General features: G+C 45.3%; 1 protein-coding gene across 1 annotated transcript in view; it reads right to left on the bottom strand.

The window, feature by feature from the left end:
- Window positions 1–21,660, bottom strand: part of LOC127871295 (proteasome activator complex subunit 4A-like) — a 134,547-nt gene that overhangs the window by 23,792 nt on the left and 89,095 nt on the right. The window contains exon 39 of the mRNA XM_052414061.1: window positions 1,404–1,564. Coding sequence (XP_052270021.1) covers window positions 1,404–1,564 — 161 coding nt within the window. The remainder of the gene's footprint in view (window positions 1–1,403; window positions 1,565–21,660) is intronic.

Here is a 21,660-nt window from a genome sequence, read left to right as displayed (position 1 = left end):
AACAATTTTATGATTTTGTGTTTAAAAAAGGTATATCATTATTAAAATTATATTGTTCAAATAGTTTTATTGAAGAAACACATACAAACTTCTAGAGCTTTGTTTTAAATTTGACTTGGTCACAACAAGCTCAAGGTGAGGTAAAAACTGGGGTATATTAAGTTTCATGAAAAACTGCAGATTTGAACAAGAGCACCACTTAACGGGTGCCACGCTCGGCTGCGAAAGCTAGTCAGATTTTTTTTTTTTTAAGAGGTCACAGTGACCTTGACCTTTGACCTAGTGACGCAAAATGGGTGTGGCGTGTAGAACTCATCAACGTGTATCTACACATGAAGTTTCAAAGTTGTAGGTGGAAGCACTTTGATTTTTAGAGGCAATGTTAATGTTTTTGTTAAAGTTTTATATTAGAGGTCACAGTGACCTTGACCTTTGACCTAGTGACCCAAAAATGGGTGTGGCATGAAGAACTCATCAAGGTGCAACTACATATGAAGTTTCAAAGTTGTAGGTGGAAGCACTTTGATTTTAGAGCCTATGTTAAAGTTTGATATTAGAGATCACAGTGACCTTGACCTTTGACCTAGTGACCCAAAAATGGGTGTGGCGTGTAGAACTCATCAAGGTGCATCTACATATGAAGTGTCAAAATTGTAGGTGGAAGCACTTTGATTATAGAGCCAATGTTAAGGTTTTAGCACGACGCCTACGGCGGACGTCGGACGAGCTGGCTATGACAATAGCTCAGGTTTTCTCCGAAAATTGCCTTGCAAAAAATAAGTCTTTGGGGGATAAAACCTTTTAAAAGCCCATGCTATTGAAGGAATTAAACCCACTAGTTGCAATAATCCAATTCCCAGCTACTGACCCTATGGGTTGCTCCAAGTTGCAACTGGCAAAGGCTATTTTCATGTTAATCATCAGAATCCAGCAGCATTTTAATCAGTAATATTAGCCACATTAAATATTTTGTGGCATAACCTTTGAGTTGTATATAAGAGCTCATAAAACCTCAAAGCATTCAAGAAGAACTACACCCATCCCCATTTTTCCATTCTCAAGTGCATCCCACCACCATTGTTTCCATTCTCAAGTGCTCAGCCACCACTATTGTTTCCATTCTCAAGTGCACTCCACCCCCATCATTTCCATTCTCAAGTGCTCACTCACCACTATTGTTTCCATTCTCAAGTGCATCCACCCATTGTTTCCATTCTCATGTGCTCACCCACCACCATTCTTTCCATTCTAAAGTTCTCACCCACCACCATTGTTTCCATTCTCAAGTGCTCACCCACCACCATTGTTTCCATTGCAAGTTCATACCAACCCAATTGTTTCCATTCTCAAGTACATACCGCTCCAATAGTTTTCACACTCACCCCCATTGTCTCCACACTTACCCCCATTGTTTCCATTCTTGCTCTGTGCCTCCTCTATAACGAGGTCCTTGAGCCTGTGCAAGTCAGGTAGTACAGAAGTGAAGAAGGCCGCCCGGGCGTCACAGCGCATACGGGAGCCTGGGAACATCTTGTAGTCCAGTATAAATACATCTGACAGCAGCCTGCAGTATACAAGGAGAGGGTGTGTTAGTTTATGAACAGGCTATTGAGTGAATGTGAGCCAAAGGCAAGTGTGTAAATGTGAGGTGGCCTTATAGTGGGTTTGTTTGTTAAGTTTTGGTTTTGAACCATTTTAAGCAGCATTTCAGTAATTTCATGATAGCCAATTAACCCCCTTTCAGTTGTCCTGTGTAAGCTGTACTCGATGAACATACTAACTAATACCACTTAAATCAGAAGTACTATAGAATGGCTGTAGAAAGGATTTCAATACTGATACCCCAAAAAGTGTGGGTGGGCTGGTAAACAAAACCAAGGTAATTTGTACTCCATCGTTTTACCAATTGAGGCAGAGCTAGCTTACCCGACTATCTTAGTGAGTACACCAGCTTCAGAACATCTTGTACTCCGGAATAAACATGTCCCAGCAGCATAGGGGAATACATGACAAAGGGTAAAGTAATATGTAAGGACTGACTGACATGTTAGAAGTTTTATGCAGGTTTCAAGTACTTTGGATAAAGTGACTCCCATCATTGTACTGTTGCAACACTGGAGTCCCCAATACTAAATTTGCACACTGTTCTAATGTGTCATTGGAGTCTACTATACTCAATTTTGGCACTGTACTGTTGCAACACTAGAGTCCACCATATTCAGTTTGTGCACTGTACTGTTGCAACACTGGAGTCCACCAAGTTCAGTTTACACCCTGTACTGTTTTAACATTGGAGTCCAACATGATCAATTTACACACTGTATCGTTGCAACACTGGGGTCCAACATAATCAGTTTGCACACTGTGCTGTTGCAACACTCGAGTACATCAAACTAAATTTGCACACTGTACTGATGTGACATAATCAGTTTACAAACCTTCAATGCGGAAACATTCAGTTGACACCTATACTAAGAAATTTTATTTTCCATAAAATAATTGAAATTGATCCATTTAACCTGTTAAGTCGCAAATACAGATAAAGATTTTGGGGAAACATAGTTTACACAATTTAACAATTATAAACTTTGCAGTATACATAAAACAAGAGGGCAAAGATGGCCCTAGTTCACTCACATGAGATGAGTCTGTTCATTCAATCTTTGTCAAAAATATGACCTAGTGATCAAGTGTTTGAGCCAGATAAGTCAGATACGATTATTACTTTGATTTGCATCAAGAAAATAATTCTCTTAAAATCCCCCCCCCCCCCCCCTGGCAGCCATGTTTTTCAACGGACCAGAACCACTTTCGAATCCAACTCTCGTATCTAGGAAACAAATGTTCTGACCAAAATTCATGAAGATTGGACCAAAAATGTGACTTCTAGAGTGTTCACATGTTTTCACTATATACATATAGACAAAACTTCCCCGCCTCCTGGTGGCCATATTTTTTCACCAATCAGGACCATTTTCGAACTGGTCCGAGATAGCAATAAAACCAATGTTTTGACCAAGTCTCATGATTATTCGGCAATAAATGTGACTTATTGACTGTTCACAAGCCTTTTTTACTACCGGTATATAAATATAAGGAAAACTGCCCCGTCCCCCTGGCAGCCATGTTTTTCAACAGACCGGAACCATTTTCAAACATAACTCGCGTATCTATGAAACAAAATGTTCTGACCAAATTTCATGAAGATTGGACCCAAAATGTAACTTCTAAAGTATTCACATGTTTTCAATATAAAAATAAAGAGAAAACTGCCCCGCCCCCTGGTGGCCATGTTTTTTCACCGATCTGGACCATTTTCGAACTTGTCAGAGATATCAATACAACCAATGTTTTGATTAAGTGTCATGATGATTGGGCAAAAATTCTGACTTATAGAGTGTTTACAAGGTTTCTCTATAGCCAAATAAGGAAAACTGTCCGGCCCACTGGCGGTCATGTTTTTCAATGGACCGGAACCACTTTTGAACTCAACCAACATATCATTGAGACAGAATGCCGGACAAAAACCCTCCCGGATAAAAACCCTGCCGTCAGTTTTAAAGGGGCCGGACAAAAACCCTCCCATGAAAAAACGGGGTCGGACGAAAACCCTCCCATGAAAGAACGGGACTGGACAAATATCCTCCTGTGAAATCTGAGCCACGAATTCAAGTGGTATAGTACATGTACCAGAAAATTCGTTTACCAAAAAGGCCTTCCCAAAAAGGCCGCATAAGTGAACCAAAAAGGCTTTATGGTATCCCAGAAAGGCCATACAATATCTTGTATTATCATTGAATAGTTATGCTGAATATAATTATCATATCTATTAAATAGTCATAACTTGTTTATTAGTCTACTTAAAAACCGTTAATTATATAATCAAAGTCTGCAAAAATATCGCGAATTTTCGCATACAGTATGAAGTGTTCGTTAGTCACAATATTTCACAGTATGCCGAAATATAGTGTTTTTAAATCGCGTAAATTATACGAATTTCTTCACGAGTGTTAATTTGTTGTGTGTTGAAATATAAGAAGTTGAAAGAATTTGCATGTACAAAAAAAACTCGCTAATCAGATCGGGTATCCAAGTGTCAAGGGTCATTCACAGTTTGCAGCATCTGTTTGATAACGGATTAGTAGAACGCCAACATATAGTGTAAAATGACACTTATTGGCACCTATTGATAATAACTTGCGCATTTTACAATAGTTTCTTAACTTTTAACAATATAAAACTAGCTACATTGAATTTGGAAGACTTAAACCGAAAGAAATAAAAATGCTTTATTCTATGTGATATTATTTAAAATTATAACAGATATATTATTACACATTTCATTAGCTTTAAAAATATATATAGCAAAGTTTATAATGTCTTTTGTATTAGCCGACTTCATTTAAATGTCAAATTTATTTAACGTTGGCCACCTTTGAAAATATAGTTTTAAATATTCCTTTCTAATTTCTCTATAAAGAGGACAAACAAGTACAAAGTGACACTTGTTTTTTATAGCGTTTCCGTTGCAAAAACTTACATTTTCTATTTTCGCGTAGTATCTTATTATAACGACCGCGTTTGATCTCTAATTTATGTGACAAGTATGAGGCGAAACAATGCACCACCTTCGAGTTCCCGGCCAAGGTCGGTCAAGTGTATGGTGTTGTGCTGGAGTAATGCACATGTATATTGCTTAAATTCTGTTGTATTTTGTCACCTTCACTGTATATTCTATGTATTTTGTTTTGTAAATGTATTTTTTTTAGAAAGAAAATAAAAAAAATTCAAAAGTTTGTACATTTTGATTTAATAGAAAAAAGAATTCACATATTAAACAATATTATTATGTAATTGATATTTATTGAAATAATGCATATTTTGTAATAAAGAAAACAAGAGGGCCATGATGGCCCTGTATCGCTCCACTGTTTTTTTATGCGAAAAAAACGCGCAATGCGCATGGGTTGAAATGTACTCAAGCATGTGACTTTCTCTGTCTATCCCTCGTCCCATTGGGCGCTTAAAGTTGAAAGGGTGAGCATTTTTATATATGGAAAAAGTTACTACCGTGTTAACTAAACAGACTAAAAAGCCCGGGAATTGTTCCTTTGAAGCACAGTCCCATTGCTTATAACGTAGGTACATTTATCTCTTCAAAAGATATTGTCGTTCTTTCTATTTCACATATTTTTAGATGCTGAAGATCAAATATACGCATTTGATTTGAAACAGATTCACAAGACCCGTAGGAATCAAAATGCCTTAACCCTTTACCAAAGGACACATTTTGGACTTTCCCAATTTGAAAAAGGTTGCAGAGGACAATTAAATTGTAATGGAATATTAAGGAAATAATCAAGTAGGGTAGAAATAATTGTGATAAAAGGAGAAATTGCTCATCTTGAAAATAAATAAAAAATAGAATTCACATGTTTAACACTATTAATTATGTAATTATGTTGTATTTTTCAGTGTGACTGTATAACGTCTGTAAATGTTTGCTTGTAACTGTATTGTTGTGCCAGTGACATCCGGTGCCACGCCCCCCTGCAGAGAGGTACCCGGCTTGTGAGGCGTTAGGATGACGGGACCATGCTGCCAGGGATGGAGCTCGCGACCAATCGGATGGAAGCTGATGCCTGCTGGGACCGCCACTCCCTGACCACGCTCTCTTCCTATGCAGACGGCGCAGTGACCAGACGTGAACCAGATAATTCCTTTGTGCACGAGGTAGTATAAGTGTATTGCTTTGTATTTGCCCTCAGGCCCAATTTATTGCTATTTACCCATTGCTATATGATTATTGGCCATACGTTAAGAACCCACAAGAGCTAACCGTTTGAATCACTTTAATGGTGTCAGAAGTGGGATAAGTGAAAATTGTGTTCGACGGTTAGGCAGTTCTTTATGCGAAAGTCGGTATCCTAAAAGTAAGTTAATCTTATTTAAACGTGCATTTGTCTTGTTGTTGCCTACGTACAATTGCAAAATAAGTAGTCTGTGCTAGTCGTCTGCTAGGGAAGAGCCGTCTATTTTTAGACGTATTGCAAGGTGACCACGTGGTCTTACTGCTGGAAAATCACGCTTGTCTGCATTCGAGGTCGCGTGATTATTGGTGCGGAGTAGTTTAAGTGCACTAGCTGACCTGAATGTTTACAAGATGGCGTCGCTGTTCAAAATGTAAACAGAGTACGAGATCGGGTTTTATGAGCAAGTCCGCCTGTGGTGTAGCTAGAACAGCGCGGGTGGGGTAGTGTCTTGTTTTATATTGGTGTACATGGATATGGTGAAATAATTGTTTTATTGCAATAAAAATTTGCAGTGAATTTGGAAATAAATTGTTATTGTGCGTGCCGTGTTTATTCATTTTTTTTTGTGTACTGTGCTGCATTAAACATGAGCAGTCAAAATATTTCTCCGGGTCCACAGCTTGTGCGTGTAAATTTCGACCCCCCACAGATGCTAACGCTGATCTCCGGAATAGGACCCAATTTGGCACGGGTCATTGTCCAACTTAGACAGGAATCTGGTAACTTGGACCTGGACACCTTGGAGGTCCTGATTAGGCGGTCCCTAAGTGTTAGGGAGTTAGATCAGCTGGATTTTACAGAAAATCCAATGCTTGCAGCGGCGTCCCAGGCTAGCGGAACTGAGGATGACTACATTGATTGGGAGCCCTTAAGTAGGTCCAGGGTCCAGGAGTCCGGGTTCAGGAGCACCCCATACCTAGACCGGGGCCCCGAGGCTCAGGAGCGGTTTAAGGCGGAGCTAGCCTCTCAAATTTCCGAACTTGAGGCTGACATCACTGCCACATTGGGGCAGCTCCAGGTACAGAGGCGAGAACCCCTGGCCCCCCGGCGTCTGTTGACAAAGCGGGGCCCAGTTGTTACAGGAGATATCCCTACCCCTTTTGATAACCTGTCATCACGCCTCCCCATCCCGCCCCAGTCATTAGCTCTTCCCCGGATGAGGGCGGATAGGGCAAGCGAGCGACCTGGGCGAAGTAGCCCTTGTCGTTCGGTTGTTTCAGAGGCCCCTCCCATGGCCCTTCCAGTACATAATCCCTGGCGCACGGCAGATAACGACATGCCAAAATTACTCAGAGAGATGCCCACAGAATATTTGGGACACTTTCGGGCCCCAAGAAGCCCCCCTGCTCCTATAACGCACCTCTGTCCAACCCATTACACCATGCCTACCAACCAACCTGTTGCAAGTGGCGTCTCACTGCCTAGCAACCAACCTGTTAGTGGCGTCTCACTGCCTAGCAACCAACCTGTTAGTGGCGTCTCACTGCCTAGCAACCAACCTGTTAGTGGCGTCTCACTGCCTAGCAACCAACCTGTTAGTGGCGTCTCACTGCCTAGCAACCAACCTGTAAGTGGCGTCCCACTGTATGGCAACCAGCATGTTGTGAGTAGTGTTCCCATGCAAAACACCCTACCAGTGGTAGGTAATCTTACAGCAGCCAGCAATTCACCCATATTAGGTAGTACCATTGCACCAAACGACCCAACCGTGGCCCTACCCAACAGTATCCCTGTTCCGATGGGCCACCCAGTCCCAAGTAACCCCCCAACCCAGAGGGATCGGGACGTCTTGACTAGGCTGCCCAAGAGCTTGCAGTACGACGGGCGAAGCAACTGGTCCGTATTCCGCACCAAATTCGAGCGATACGTGACGATGAACAATTGGACGGAAACGGAGAGTGCTGACTGTCTTGTTTGGTGCCTGACAGGGAAGGCTGTAGATTTTTATGCTGTTCTGGCTGAAGGGGGTGGTACAGTGCCCTATACTGACCTAATGCAGCGGCTGCAGGAGCGCTTCGGCGCTAAGGAGCTCCCTGCTACGGCTCAGGGCCGTTTCCAAGTTGCCCATCAGGAACTAGGCGAGTCCCTCGATGACTGGTCGGACCGGGTGCTTACGCTGGCGGCCAAGGCCTTTAGAGATCTGCCCTCAACTTATGCCACTCAGCAGGCAGTGGCACGGTTTTGTCAGGGATTGAGCGACAAGGAGGCCAGTAAGCACGTGAGCCTGCAAGTGCCGACATCGATGGGGGATGCTATGAACCGCATCAAAATGCACAGTCATATCCTGGCTGCGTGCGCCTCTGTTCCTTTGGGTGGTCCAAAGGGTAAATCAGAGGATCCCCGGCGGGTTCACGCCGTGAATATGGAGTCTTCTCAGGGGGCGCTAAGCGGGTCAGCTGTCGACAGACTGGTCCAGGTGATGGAGAGGCTCGAGGGCACCGTGGGGAATTTGTCCCAATCCGGAGGGAACTCTGCGGGGAACGTCCAGACGCATGCGGGGAACGTCCAGACGCATGGGTACGGTAACCAGCGCCAGGGAAGGTATCCTGAGGGTGCAGTGGGCGGATACCGGAACCAGAACACCTACGGGCGGGGTCCTGGCCCCAATGCAAATAACCCTTATAGTCAGGGTTATAACAATCGCAATGGCAACCCAGCGGGCGCACCTCGCGGAGGTTATGCCAATAGAGGAGGGTTATCAAACCGGCCTTCAGCGAACCAGGGTGGTCGCCCTGATTACGCGCCTCCCCCAGATCCGGGAAGGCGTGGCAATAAGCAGGATATGGTCTGTTTCAAGTGTGGGGGGTTAGGGCACTTCCAGAGGGAATGTCCTGAACGCGTGCAACCCCCCACGCGCCCTTTAAAAAACTAGCCGGGGTCGGGTGCAGCGGCCCATGCCCGACCTTGACGTCAGTGGCCACACAAAGGGAGAAACCCGTAAAGGCTTCCGTGGAGGCGGAGTCGCAGGAGAAACCGGAAGTGGTTCATGTTAACCAGCTGGGGTCAGCGTCGCAGTTCTGCATGAAGGTGCAGGTTGGCGATGTGGTGGTCAATGCGGTGGTTGATTCAGCAGCAGAGGTGAGCATTATCTCCGATCGGGTATACCAGGCTATAAAGCGCCCCCCTCCCAAGCTACGCGATGTCAAGCTGTTGACGGCCGGCCGGAAGTTGTCCATGCAGGGGTCTGTCGTAGGTCCGGTTAAGTTGAAGATTGGCAATTATTGGTATAAAGAACAGTTGTATGTAGCCCCGATTGATACAGATATGCTATTGGGATTTGATATCTTGGTGAACAGAGGTAGATCTATCCTTAATATGGCGGACGCCACTCTTATTTTTGATGGACAGACTATTAATCTTGACATTGGGTCAACAGACGGGCAAACACGGGTCGCTGAAGTGAGGGTTGGCAAGAGGCGAGTTATTCCACCAAACTCAGTGGTACAGCTGAAGTGTACCATGCCTAGGTACGATGTGGACTACATTGTGGAGTCGTTTAGTAACTCTAAGTTGTTGATCCCTAGGGTGGTGCGGTCGGCGGGTTCTGATCCCGTACTGTGCCTGGTCAACCCTACGGATCGCTTTAGGTTGCTGAAGAAGAATACGCTCATTGCAAGGGCGTTTCCTGTTGCTGAGTACCCCCCTGGGGAGTCTTTAGCCCCAGACTTGGGGGGTGTCCGGGTGCAATCTTGTTCCCTTGGTGACGCAGCACCGTCGGAGGCGGTTCCGGCGCACGTTCGAGACCTGTACGAGCGGTCAGGAGAACACCTGCAAGACTCTGAGAAGAGACAATTAGCTGCTCTGCTAAATGAGTATCACGATGTGTTTGCACAGGACGAGTTTGATTTGGGTTCATTCACCGCTATCACGCACACCATTGATACCAGCGACGCATTTCCGGTCAAAGAGCGTATGCGACGGACACCTGCTTGTTTTGTGGGAGAAGAAGAGTCTCATCTCGAGAAAATGTTGAGGGCCGGTGTGATCCAGGAATCCACGTCGGAGTGGTCCTCAGCCCCGGTTTTGATCCGGAAGCGGGACGGGACTGTCAGGTGGTGCATAGATTACCGGAAGTTGAACGATGTCACGGTCAAGGACGTGTTTCCGTTACCCCTGATTGATGATTGTCTTGATACTCTAGCTGGCAGTGTCTGGTTCTCCAAGCTGGATGCGAACTCAGCTTACTGGCAGGTGAACATCGCGGAGCAGGACCGGAAGAAGACGGCGTTTGTCACCAAGTACGGTCTTTTCGAACATGTCAAGATGGGGTTCGGACTCTGCAATGCCCCCGCGACCTATTCCCGGGTTATGAACCTGGTACTTCGAGGTCTCAATTGGGAGACCATGCTGGCTTTTCTCGATGATGTCGTCGTCTTAGGTAGCTCCTTTGCCAACCATCTGGCCAATATAAGGGAAGCCCTGGAAAGGTTCCGGCGACACGGGTTGAAGCTAAAGGCCAAGAAGTGCGTCCTTTTTCAGCAGCAGGTGGAGTTCTTGGGCCGCCTGGTAAGCAGCAACGAGATCGCCATGACTGATACCGATATCAAAGTAGTAGTAGACTGGCCTGTGCCCAGGAGCTCCAAAGATGTTGAGCGGTTTACTGGCCTGGCAAATTATCATAGAGTGTTCATTAAGAACTACTCGGACATAGCGGCACCATTGTATCGAGTCACGGGCAAGAACAACTTCAGATGGGAAGGTGAACAGCAGGAGGCGTTTGACGCATTAAAAGCGGCGTTAACGTCTCCCCCGGTGCTGGGCCTTCCAAACCAGATTGATGACTTTATCCTAGACACAGACGCGTCGGACGTCGCAATAGGCGCAGAGTTGATACAGCTTCAGCACGGTGAAGAACGGGTGATAGCCTACGGTAGCTACGCCCTTACCAAAGAGCAGAGGCGGTATTGTACCACCAGAAAAGAGCTTCTGGCAGTAGTACGGTTTACGCGTCAATTCCGACATTACTTGTTAGGCAGACCTTTCGTTATCAGGACTGACCACTCAAGTTTAACATGGCTGTTGCGTTTTAAGGAGCCTCAGGGGCAGCTGGCGAGATGGATGGAAGAACTGTCTCAGTTTAACATGGTGCTGCAACACAGGGCAGGCCGGAAGCATGCGAATGCGGATGCTCTCTCTCGTATACCGGAAGGGGAGTGGTTCGATGCGGGATCATGCGAGATCCGGTCCGGAGATTTGCCATGTGGGGGATGCAAGCACTGCCAGCGAGCAGATCAGTGGAGCGCGTTCACTGAAGACGTCGATGATGCGGTTCCGTTGGCGCTACCTACAGTTCGCGAAGTTGTCCGTCACATTGGGGTGTGTACCGACATGAGCACTGTAAGGAGCAACGGTGAGACTGGCCTCGTCGGCGATGATGAAGACGTGTTAACCGAAGGCGTCGAATACGCGGTTCCGTTAGTGCTACCTACAGTTCGCGAAGATGTCCGTCACATTGGGGTGTGCACCGACATGAGCACTGTAAGGGGCAACGGTGAGACCGGCGGCTTCGATAATGCGGTTCCGTTGGCGCTACCTACAGAAGATGTCCGTCACATTGGGGTGTGCACCGACATGAGCACTGTAAAGGGCAACGGTGAGACTGGCGGCGTCGGTTATGCAGTTCCGTTGGCACCGCCAACAGTGCGCGAAGTCGTCCGTGACATTGGGGTGTGCACCGACGTAAGCACTGGAGGGGGCAATGGTGAGACTAAGGACGTCAGTGACGAAGCAGCAGCAGCCAAGGCAGACAACAGTGGCAAGCCGGATCCTGAGTCACAGGGGTATTGTCCGACTTTAGAAAACTTGTTTCTTAATTCGTGTCGGGTTGATGTGTTAACGGTTGATGGTGTTTTCCGGATATGTGCATGTGGTCCAGAACCGGAAGTGGAGGCGCCGGCTGGGTCAAAGGAGTTTGAACCCAGCAGTTGGGGTTTCACGTGTGCCGACTTAATAGAGGCACAACTGCAGGATCCAGATCTTTGTTTCATTCTGCAGTGGTTCAACCAGGGGGTGGAACCCGGGGAAGCAGAACTGTTTGCGGCAAGCCCTGGAGCCAAGTTTTACTGGTTAAACAAGGGGCAATTAGCAGTGATAGACGGGGTGTTGTATCAAAATACCCTCGCATCAGAGGGGAAGCTGTTAGTAATGCCAAGGTCGCTGAGAGAGGAGGCCATCCGGTTGCATCATGACATACCTTCAGCGGGTCACCAGGGTGTCAAGAGAACGAAGGAGAAGGTGAAGGAAAAATTTGCCTGGTATGGTTTGAGCAAGGATGTTGCTGGGTATGTGGCTACCTGTGAGAACTGCAACCGGAACAAGAAGTCGGAGCGGAAGGGGAAAGGTCCTATGACTGAGTACCAGGCTGGAGCCCCAATGGAGAGGGTCCATTTAGATTTTTTAGGTCCATTGCCAAAGACGCGCCATGGCAATGAGTATATACTCATGATGGTGGACCAGTTCACCAAGTGGGTCGAGTGTGTCCCGTTACCAACGCAGACGGCGGAGGAGACGGCTCATGCCGCGGTTGACCATTTCTTCTCGAGATTCGGTTTCCCCCTTCAGGTCTTTTCTGATCAGGGGCGTAATTTTGAGTCCAAGTTGTTTACAGAGTTGTGCAGGGTTCTTGAAATTCATAAGGCCCGTACCACACCGTACCGTCCGTCTGCCAACGGTCAGGTAGAGCGTTACAATCGAACGCTGATGGATGCTGTCCGGTGTTATATAGGTAAACACCAGAACCAGTGGGACCAGAACCTGCAGCAGATAGCGGGTGCCTTGCGCGCATCCGTCAACCGTAGTACGGGTTTCACGGCCAACAGGCTGATGTTGGGCAGAGAGGTCAACACCCCTGCAAGTCTGATGTTTCCCCAAAAGGGGGAGCATTTCGAAGAGGACAATTATGCGCATCAGTTGGCACAAGACCTACAATCGGCCCATGAGTGTGCTAGGGGCAAACTCAAGGTCGCTACAAAACGCATGAAGCGAAATTATGATCTCCGATTGCTGGAGCGCACCTACGAGGTGGGCGATGCCGTGTATGTATTAGATACCGCCACCTTAAAAGGTAAATGTAAGAAGCTGTGCCCCCCCTGGAAGGGCCCAGGACTAGTGGTCAAAAAACTATCTAGTCTCATCTTCCAGGTAAAGCTCCGAAACGCGGTATTTGTGACGAACCACGATCGGTTGAAACCATGTCGCGACCGATTGCTACCCGCGTGGCTGCTAAAGGAAAGGGATTCGCCGGAGGCGGATTCTTGCGAGGAAGCCCCCGATGGGCAATTGTATTGCCTGTGCCAGAAGCCCTGGCAAGGACGGTTCATGATCCAATGTGATCACTGTGACGAGTGGTACCATGGATCATGCGTAAATGTGACTGCAACAGAGGCTTTGGACATTCAAAAATACCGCTGTCCAAGGTGCTAATTTTTCAATCATAGACTGTTTTTATTTGTTTATTTAATAATAATTTTTTAATAAATGAAGACGACAAAAGTGTCGGCTCCACTTACAGTGAATGTGTATACCAGCTTGTAAGAGGATATTGGCCAGTCTAGTGTTGATCATTGAGATCTGTATATATTGGCACTTAAAATGGAAAGTATATATTAAGTAATTAACGGCTATTTCTGACAAAGTCAGCTTGTGTTGGCAATATCATAAAGTCGCCAGAAGGACATTGTGATGCACTATTAGAAATCTCTACACATTAAGCCTCATTCTGGAACTCTGCGAGTCATTTGACTACGCGCTATTGGTTTATTGTGAAAAAGGGTCTTTTCACGTATAAATACTTTAAAGAAGTAGATTTTCCATCGCTCTGCAGCAGCTGCGCTTTCTTAACGGAAGTTTGGGAGTAAAATAGATGTACTCCAAGTTTTTGTCACCAAAAACTTCCAACATACAACACTTTCAAGTGGAGAATTAGCCGCATTTAGTGAATAATTTAGAAACATGATTAATTTAAATCACATGTAATAGCTTTGAAGTCGAAGTTGAGACCTGAAATCTGTCTGCATAGAGTGGCACAATTTGTTTGGCATATCTTCATCCATGAAGGCTGAGATCTGTGCAGTTTTCTGGGAAAACGGGGTTTAATGCATGGCAGATAGGATTAGCCTGTGTGCACTGATTAGCCTGTGTTATGCGCGGCTGATCAGTGGACAACCACAGTAAACAACTTCCGTGCCTTCAGCATTTGCAGCTTTCTGGGAAAACGGGGTTTAATGCATTGCATTTTTGTGTGCACTGGTTAGCCTGTGGTATGCGCGGCTGATCAGTGGACGACAACAGTAAACAACTTCAGGGCCTTCAGCTGGGAACAGTTACACTAGAATTTCATTTAGAATCTTATCTAAATAATAATTACCACCACGTTGGGTGACATGCATTTTGTTCTAGGTTGTTTTATTTTCTTCTTTTTTATATATATATATAAGAACTTAAAACATGCGCGTGGCGTCTCATTTTATTCCTACGTCAAGAATTTGAGCCGCTATGGCCACACAAAAGACTAGGAATTGTTCAATTTTTTTATTTTTTATTTTTTATTTTTCTTGACTTCATCATCGGTGTTGCAGAGTATTCACTTTCCAATGGACCGTCATATGCCCATTTCCTTTCAGCATGGACACTAGCTTTGAGATGGATGAGATTCTGTTTTTAAATGATGTGGATGGGTTGGGCCCTCGATCTAACCCAAGTTGGGCGGCACAGATGGACGACGAAGACAAGGCGGAACAGCAGGTTGTCGAGATGGACACTAGCGAGATCGTCCCGATCGCAGCCCTAGATGAGTCGTCTAGCTACGGGGACTCTGTCGGCATAGCCCTTACAGAGTTGCCCAAGAGACCTGCCGGCATAGTCCCGCAGGAGTTGTCCAGTTTTCATAATACGTCAGAAGGATCGTCTAGCTACGGGAACTCTGTCGGCATAGCCCTTACAGAGTTGCCCAGTTTTCAGAGAACATCAGAAGAATCGTCTAGCTACGGGGACTCTGTCGGCATAGCCCTTACAGAGTTGCCCAAGAGACCTGCCGGCATAGTCCCGCAGGAGTTGTCCAGTTTTCATAATACGTCAGAAGGATCGTCTAGCTACGGGAACTCTGTCGGCATAGCCCTTACAGAGTTGCCCAGTTTTCAGAGAACATCAGAAGAATCGTCTAGCTACGGGAACTCTGTCGGCATAGCCCTTACAGAGTTGCCCAAGAGACCTGCCGGCATAGTCCCGCAGGAGTTGTCCAGTTTTCAGAGAACGTCAGAAGAATCGTCTAGCTACGGAAACTCTGCCGGCATAGTCCCGCAGGAGTTGTCCAGTTTTCAGAGAACATCAGAAGAATCGTCTAGCTACGGGAACTCTGTCGGCATAGCCCTTACAGAGTTGCCCAAGAGACCTGCCGGCATAGTCCCGCAGGAGTTGTCCAGTTTTCAGAGAACGTCAGAAGAATCGTCTAGCTACGGGAACTCTGCCGGCATAGTTCCGCAGGAGTTGTCCAGTTTTCGGAATACGTCAGAAGAATCGTCTAGCTACGGGAACTCTGTCGGAATAGTCCTTACAGAGTTACCCAAGAGACCTGCCGGCATAGTCCCGCAGGAGTTGTCCAGTTTTCAGAGAACGTCAGAAGAATCGTCTAGCTACGGGAACTCTGCCGGCATAGTTCCGCAGGAGTTGTCCAGTTTTCGGAATACGTCAGAAGAATCGTCTAGCTACGGGAACTCTGTCGGAATAGTCCTTACAGAGTTACCCAAGAGACCTGCCGGCATAGTCCCGCAGGAGTTGTCCAGTTTTCGGAACACGTCAAAAGAATCGTCTAGCTACGGGAACCCTGTCGGCACAGTCCTTACAGGGTTGCCCAAAAGACCTGTCGGCATAGACCCACAGGGACCTTCCAGATTCGTACAGTCGTCTAGCTATGGGAATCCTGTTGGCATAGTCCAACATGGATTGCCCAACTTTCCCACTTCCATAGCCCATCAGGGATCTTCCACGTTTGAATTGTCCGGCTATGGGAATCCTGCTGGCATTGCACCTAGGCCGAGCAGGGATTGCCCAGTCAGGGGAGTAAATCGCGGTGAATCGTCCGGCTATGGGAATCCTGCTGGCATTGCACCTAGGCCGAGCAGGGATTGCCCAGTTATGGGAGTAAATCGCGGTGAATCGTCCGGCTATGGGAATCCTGCTGGCATTGCACCTAGGCCGAGCAGGGATTGCCCAGTTATGGGAGTAAATCGCAGTGAGTCGTCCAGCTACCGGTTTCCCACCGCGGGTAACACCCAGAGGGATCAGTGTAGTAATAGCAACTCCTCGGTAAATCGCCCTAGCGGTGCGTACGGTTATAACGTCGCCTACAACTCCCGGGGAAAACGACAGCTAAGAGATAGGTCTAGTCATGAAAATCTAGGGAGGGATGGGGGATCTGGGAAACATTTAAGTGCTAGAAAACGTCATGCTCCAAGGGATGGGACTGGGGATGAGAGTGTAAGGTCCACCAAGATGACCAAGTCTGATTCGTGTCCAATACGTGGGTGCAGAGGGGATTTCTCGCTACGCCATACTTTAAGGTCACACCTTCCAGAAGTAATGGACCTTCGGGTACCACTACATGATAATCTCACCCGTAGGAGGTTAGGTTTCCTTTTGGCTTTGGGGGCCCGGGTTATTCGGGAGGGAACTACCTTGGTGGATTTAATGAGGTTTTGTTCGTCCATGGGGTACACTCTTCATGGGGCATCCGGAAACCCGTCCCAGATTGAGGCCGCTGGAGCTCTCGCAAGGGCCTCTGGGGAAGAGGCAGTGGCGTTCCTTGATTTGCTACACTGGAGCATTCTGACCAAGTTGTGGGCCCTTCTTCCAGTTAATGAGCAGGAGTTTTTTAGATCCACATATGCACTTTCTCTTGAGGAAAGGGAGTCTAGGTGGCCGGAGGCTGTAGACAGCCATTGTCACCTAGACAGGTGGTCACGGAGGGTGAACGTTAACCTGGGTATTAACATTTGGAATAGTATTGCCTGTATGTCCCCCTTGGTGGAGGTTGAGATCAACTTGAGAGCCGTTGTCACCAATTTCTGTGACCCTCCCACTTATCCTAATAACTCTCTACTTGAGACCCTATATGGCGTCCGTTGTTTTTCAACGATTGGCTTGCACCCTAAGGGAGCCTCGAAGTATACCGACGCCGACATTCAGAAATTCTGTATGTTATTGGAAAGGCCAGAGGTAGTTGGTTTCGGGGAAGTCGGGCTCGACCACTCAGTGCCTTATGCAGAGTGGCTTGGGCAAGCAATCTTACTTAAAAGAGTCTTTAGTTTTCTTAAAGAACGCCATGTTCTGGTCCTACACTGTAGGGGGGCAGATGGGGACATACATGGAAGAGAGGTACACATGTGCCTCTTGTCCATCATGCTCGGAGTAGTGAGTCCAGAGCAGCGTATTCACTTACATTGTTTCCAAGGAGACATGGAGGTCCTACGTACCTTCTTGAATTCTTTTCCCAACACTTACGTGGGATATACACACAATGTGGACGATTTGTCTGAAGATGCGGCAATGGCACTTCGATTAGTCCCGTCTGACCGTCTGCTTATTGAGACAGATGCCCCGTATTTTGGTGGCCCCACCATTGGGAATACGTCATCCCCAATGGTGGTTGGGTGGGCAGCCAAACATGTGGGTCGGTTTAGAGGCGAGAGCACCAAAAGTGTGCTAAGGGCCACAGTGGCTAACACTCGGGCACTCTATCGTTTGAACTGGTAAGGGGGCGATAGTATCTTATTTTTTTGTACAGATTGTTGTTGCATTTCATTTATTTTTTTTTGTCTGTGGATAGTACCATTAGTGTAATGTAGGTAGGGGGCGATAGTTTCTTTTGTTTTTTGTACGGATTGTTGTTGCATTCCATTTCTTTTAATTTCCTTGGTGCAGGACGGGTCATTGAGGTACAGTTTTTATAAACGAAAGCTTGTTAGATTATTTTTTTTTAGAGGTCACAGTGACCTAATTTCCTTGGTGTACGGGTCTTTGCATTTTTCTGTATAAAATTGGCATTTTTCAGTAGTGAGAGGATTGTTTATTCCAGTCCGCATTCCAACTTTCTTCCATTATGTTTTTTTTCCGGGAATTTTCCGCATGTTGCATTTTTTGGTAGTGAGAGGACTGTTCATTCCAGTCCGCATTCCAATTTTCTTCCATTATGTTTCTTTTTGTTTGTTAATTTTTCCGGGAATTTTCCGCATGTTGCATTAGTCCGACACCACAAACCTGTTTTCCTATAAATGCTTTTGTTTTTTTTGTTTTTTCTTAAGTACATAACATTGATCTAGCAAGGTGGCAACTTGTGGGTGATCTCTCAATGCCAAATAACCCACTTGTTGTGTGTGATGATGGTGGTGCTAGTGATGATGACAGTCTTTGTAGTCTAGCTGGTAAATGTGGTGATGATTTTTTAATGATAAGGGCGGTGGTGGATGTAGTAGGTTGTGATGATGATGGTGCTAGTGATAAGACTGGCCTGCGAAGTTTGCGCAGGCTGATTGGTGTTCAAGTGTCCAAATTCATAACTTCTTGTTTTTTGCAGGTTTCTTTGCTTTGTTTACCCGGTGCAAGTTCACTGTAGTGGGGTTTATTTCGGTTAGCTCCCAGTGGGTTTCGCCTGCAATTACACAACCGCTAGCAATGACACTAAGTCACAGGCTAATACTTACACGTCACAGGCTATAAGCCTGGGCTGTGAGTGGGAGTGTTGTTTTATTTTAGGGCTTAGGCCATTTATCCCATTAGCCCTGTATTGGCCTCGCCCACCAGTCCATTATTCTTTTGTCTTTTGGTTCTTTTTATTTTTGTCCGGTTTTCTGTGAGTAGAGCTCACTGGTAGGTTATTTTATTTTTTCTTGTTTAATATACCTTCTCTTTCTTTAAATAATTCAGATATTTTCTGTAATGCAAAATTTGGCTGGTAGGATGTAGGTGAACGTTGGCCACTGTAAGGCGGTGGTTGTAGAACTGACACTCATACCTCGGCTTCCCCTCTTTGTGTACATCATTCGTGTACTTTTATCATTTTTTCTTGTCTGATTGTTTAGTATATCTATTTATTCATGTTTCCCTGATTGGGAGTGGATATGCTGAAGTTGGTATTGCCACCCGGAAATAAATAGAGAATAAATAAAGATCATTATAATTTTGTTATTAGATATTAAAAAATACATTATTTATATATTAACATTTATATTATTTCTCTTTTCGTGCCTGGACCGAGGGTGTGTTTTCACCCAAGTGTAACACGCTTAAGGTCGTAAATAGGTACGCGTAGCCTCGCTAAATACTGGCGGGTAGTTGGCGGCAGGGCGAGAGATTCAGGCAGTAATAAGTTGCATCTAGTGTAGTCTAACGGTGAGCTCTTTCAGCCCACTATTATTGGTAGTTCTCTGAAAATCCGGACTTGTGAGCATGTCAGTGCCGTGGGATACTGTTGCATACCACTCCCTGTGGTGTTATTGTTAATTAAATACTAATAATAATTTATGTTGTTATTTACAGCCACCGCCATGGCGATCAACATAGTTGTGCGTAACCCTGCACCCCCCAGTCTCCAGTACATTAATTATGTCAATGTTTCTTTTCTGTAGCGTGTTTTGCTGTCTATCCAGGCCGCTGTAATGGTAAATTTCAATGCTGTAGCTGTTTGCAGCCGAAGGCTGTTAATTGCTCCACTTTGTAGATGAACTGGCAGGGCGAGCCCATTTATCCCAGAGTCCCTTCTTTCTTGTTTTTGTAATATTCCTGATTTCGTCTATGAACGAGTCGCCCACTGATAAATCAAAATAACACTGCTTGCATAAGTATTATAGATATTCTTGTCCGGGAACATAATAATAATAATTTATATTGGTGTTAATATGTCTATAACAAAATCACAATAATCTGTATGCATAAGTATTATAAATATTCTTGTCCGGGAACAATTTAATGTTTGCATCTGTCATTTTAAGTGTTTGAGGTGTTAGCATGTTTAAAGATGACTAGGTATTGTCGTCGGAATCCTACTGGAATAGTCCAGCAGGGTTTGTCCAGTTTTTTTGGACAGAAGTTTTCTTTTCTTGTACTTGTTGTTCATTCTTTATTATGTTCCCATTTTCTTGTGTTAAGGCTGCCTTACAAGTGTGTTTGATTAGTCTTTAGTGTTGCGTTGGGCGCAGTCTAGTTACCTCCTTCACTAAAGTTCAGGATGTATAATGTTGCACAGGTAAATACCTCATCAATAGTGCAGATAGAAATAATGATACATTACAGTGTAAATTACTACTAATAATACGAATAAAAGATAGATAAAGAATAACACATACAAGTAGAATAGGATAAATGGGGTAGAATAGGATAAGAGATAAATAAATAAGTAAATAAGTACATATACCAATATACTCACACCGGTGTTGAACATGGCCGACTGTTGTTTTAAAGGGTTGATCCGTGACCACCTGTCTAGGGTTGGGGCCCCAAATCTGCATGTTGCGGCGTGCCCGTAGTATTGATACACTTAGGGTGTCCCGACTTTGGGGAGTCTGGGCACTGTCGTAGTTCCGCTAAGTCGCTGCGTCTAGGCGTACATCGCATGGCAAAGGCGCCCTCCTTGCTTACGAAAGGGGCATTGGGGTCCGAGAGATAGTCAATATACTTCCTTGGAGTGCATGGGACGGCTTGGGCGCAGTGGCTTTAGAGTACGTTGCATGGCAAAGGTGCCCTCCTTGCTTACGAAAGGGGCATTGGGGTCCGAGAGATAGTCCATATACTTCCTCGGGTGCGACGGGACGTCTGTGGCGGACTGACTATGACATTCGGTGGGACGATTCCTTGGTGAGTAGGGGGTCGTCCCAAAAAGAGAAAAGTGAGGGGAGTGTTGTGCCAGTGACATCCGGTGCCACGCCCCCCTGCAGAGAGGTACCCGGCTTGTGAGGCGTTAGGATGACGGGACCATGCTGCCAGGGATGGAGCTCGCGACCAATCGGATGGAAGCTGATGCCTGCTGGGACCGCCACTCCCTGACCACGCTCTCTTCCTATGCAGACGGCGCAGTGACCAGACGTGAACCAGATAATTCCTTTGTGCACGAGGTAGTATAAGTGTATTGCTTTGTATTTGCCCTCAGGCCCAATTTATTGCTATTTACCCATTGCTATATGATTATTGGCCATACGTTAAGAACCCACAAGAGCTAACCGTTTGAATCACTTTAGTATATTTTGTTATATAAATTGTGTGATTGTGCTTGTACATTGACTGTATATATCCTAAATGTATATTTAAACATAAACAACAGATAAAGAAAATAATTAACTTCATACCTGTTGTATGACTTATTCCATTTTGATTTATGTGTATTTGTTTGTAAACAAAATTTGAAACCTATAATAACAATAGTTGCTTTCAGGTCTTTTTGGTTCATTTTTTGGCCTTTTTGGTACGCTTTGGGGCCTTTTTGGTAAGGCCTTTTTGGTATTCGGCCTTTTTGGTATGCGGCCTTTTTGGTTTTCGGCCTTTCTGGACCTAAACCATTCAAGTACCAACGATTATTTATAAATTTTTAATAGGTCATTTCCGAATGTCATTTCCGACATTTGTCTTTTGTTGTCGGTTATCCGAGATATTTATTTTTTGTAATAGTTACTTCACTTCACAGTAGGTAACATTACACTATCTATTGACTAATTAAAATATTTCCGAATGGAAATGTTGTTATTTTACACCCAATTGACGTCAATTATATATGTTTGAACTAAGATGTTAATGATTACTTAGTTTGATAAGAACTACGATGTTCATGATTACTTAGTATGAATAACAAGTAGGGTGTTTATAT

The sequence above is a fragment of the Dreissena polymorpha genome, chromosome 3 (genome assembly GCF_020536995.1).
Source record: "Dreissena polymorpha isolate Duluth1 chromosome 3, UMN_Dpol_1.0, whole genome shotgun sequence".
Taxonomy (NCBI): Eukaryota; Metazoa; Mollusca; class Bivalvia; order Myida; family Dreissenidae; genus Dreissena; species Dreissena polymorpha.
The sequence above is the reverse complement of the archived record's forward strand: the minus strand, read 5'-3'. Positions and strand labels throughout refer to the sequence as shown.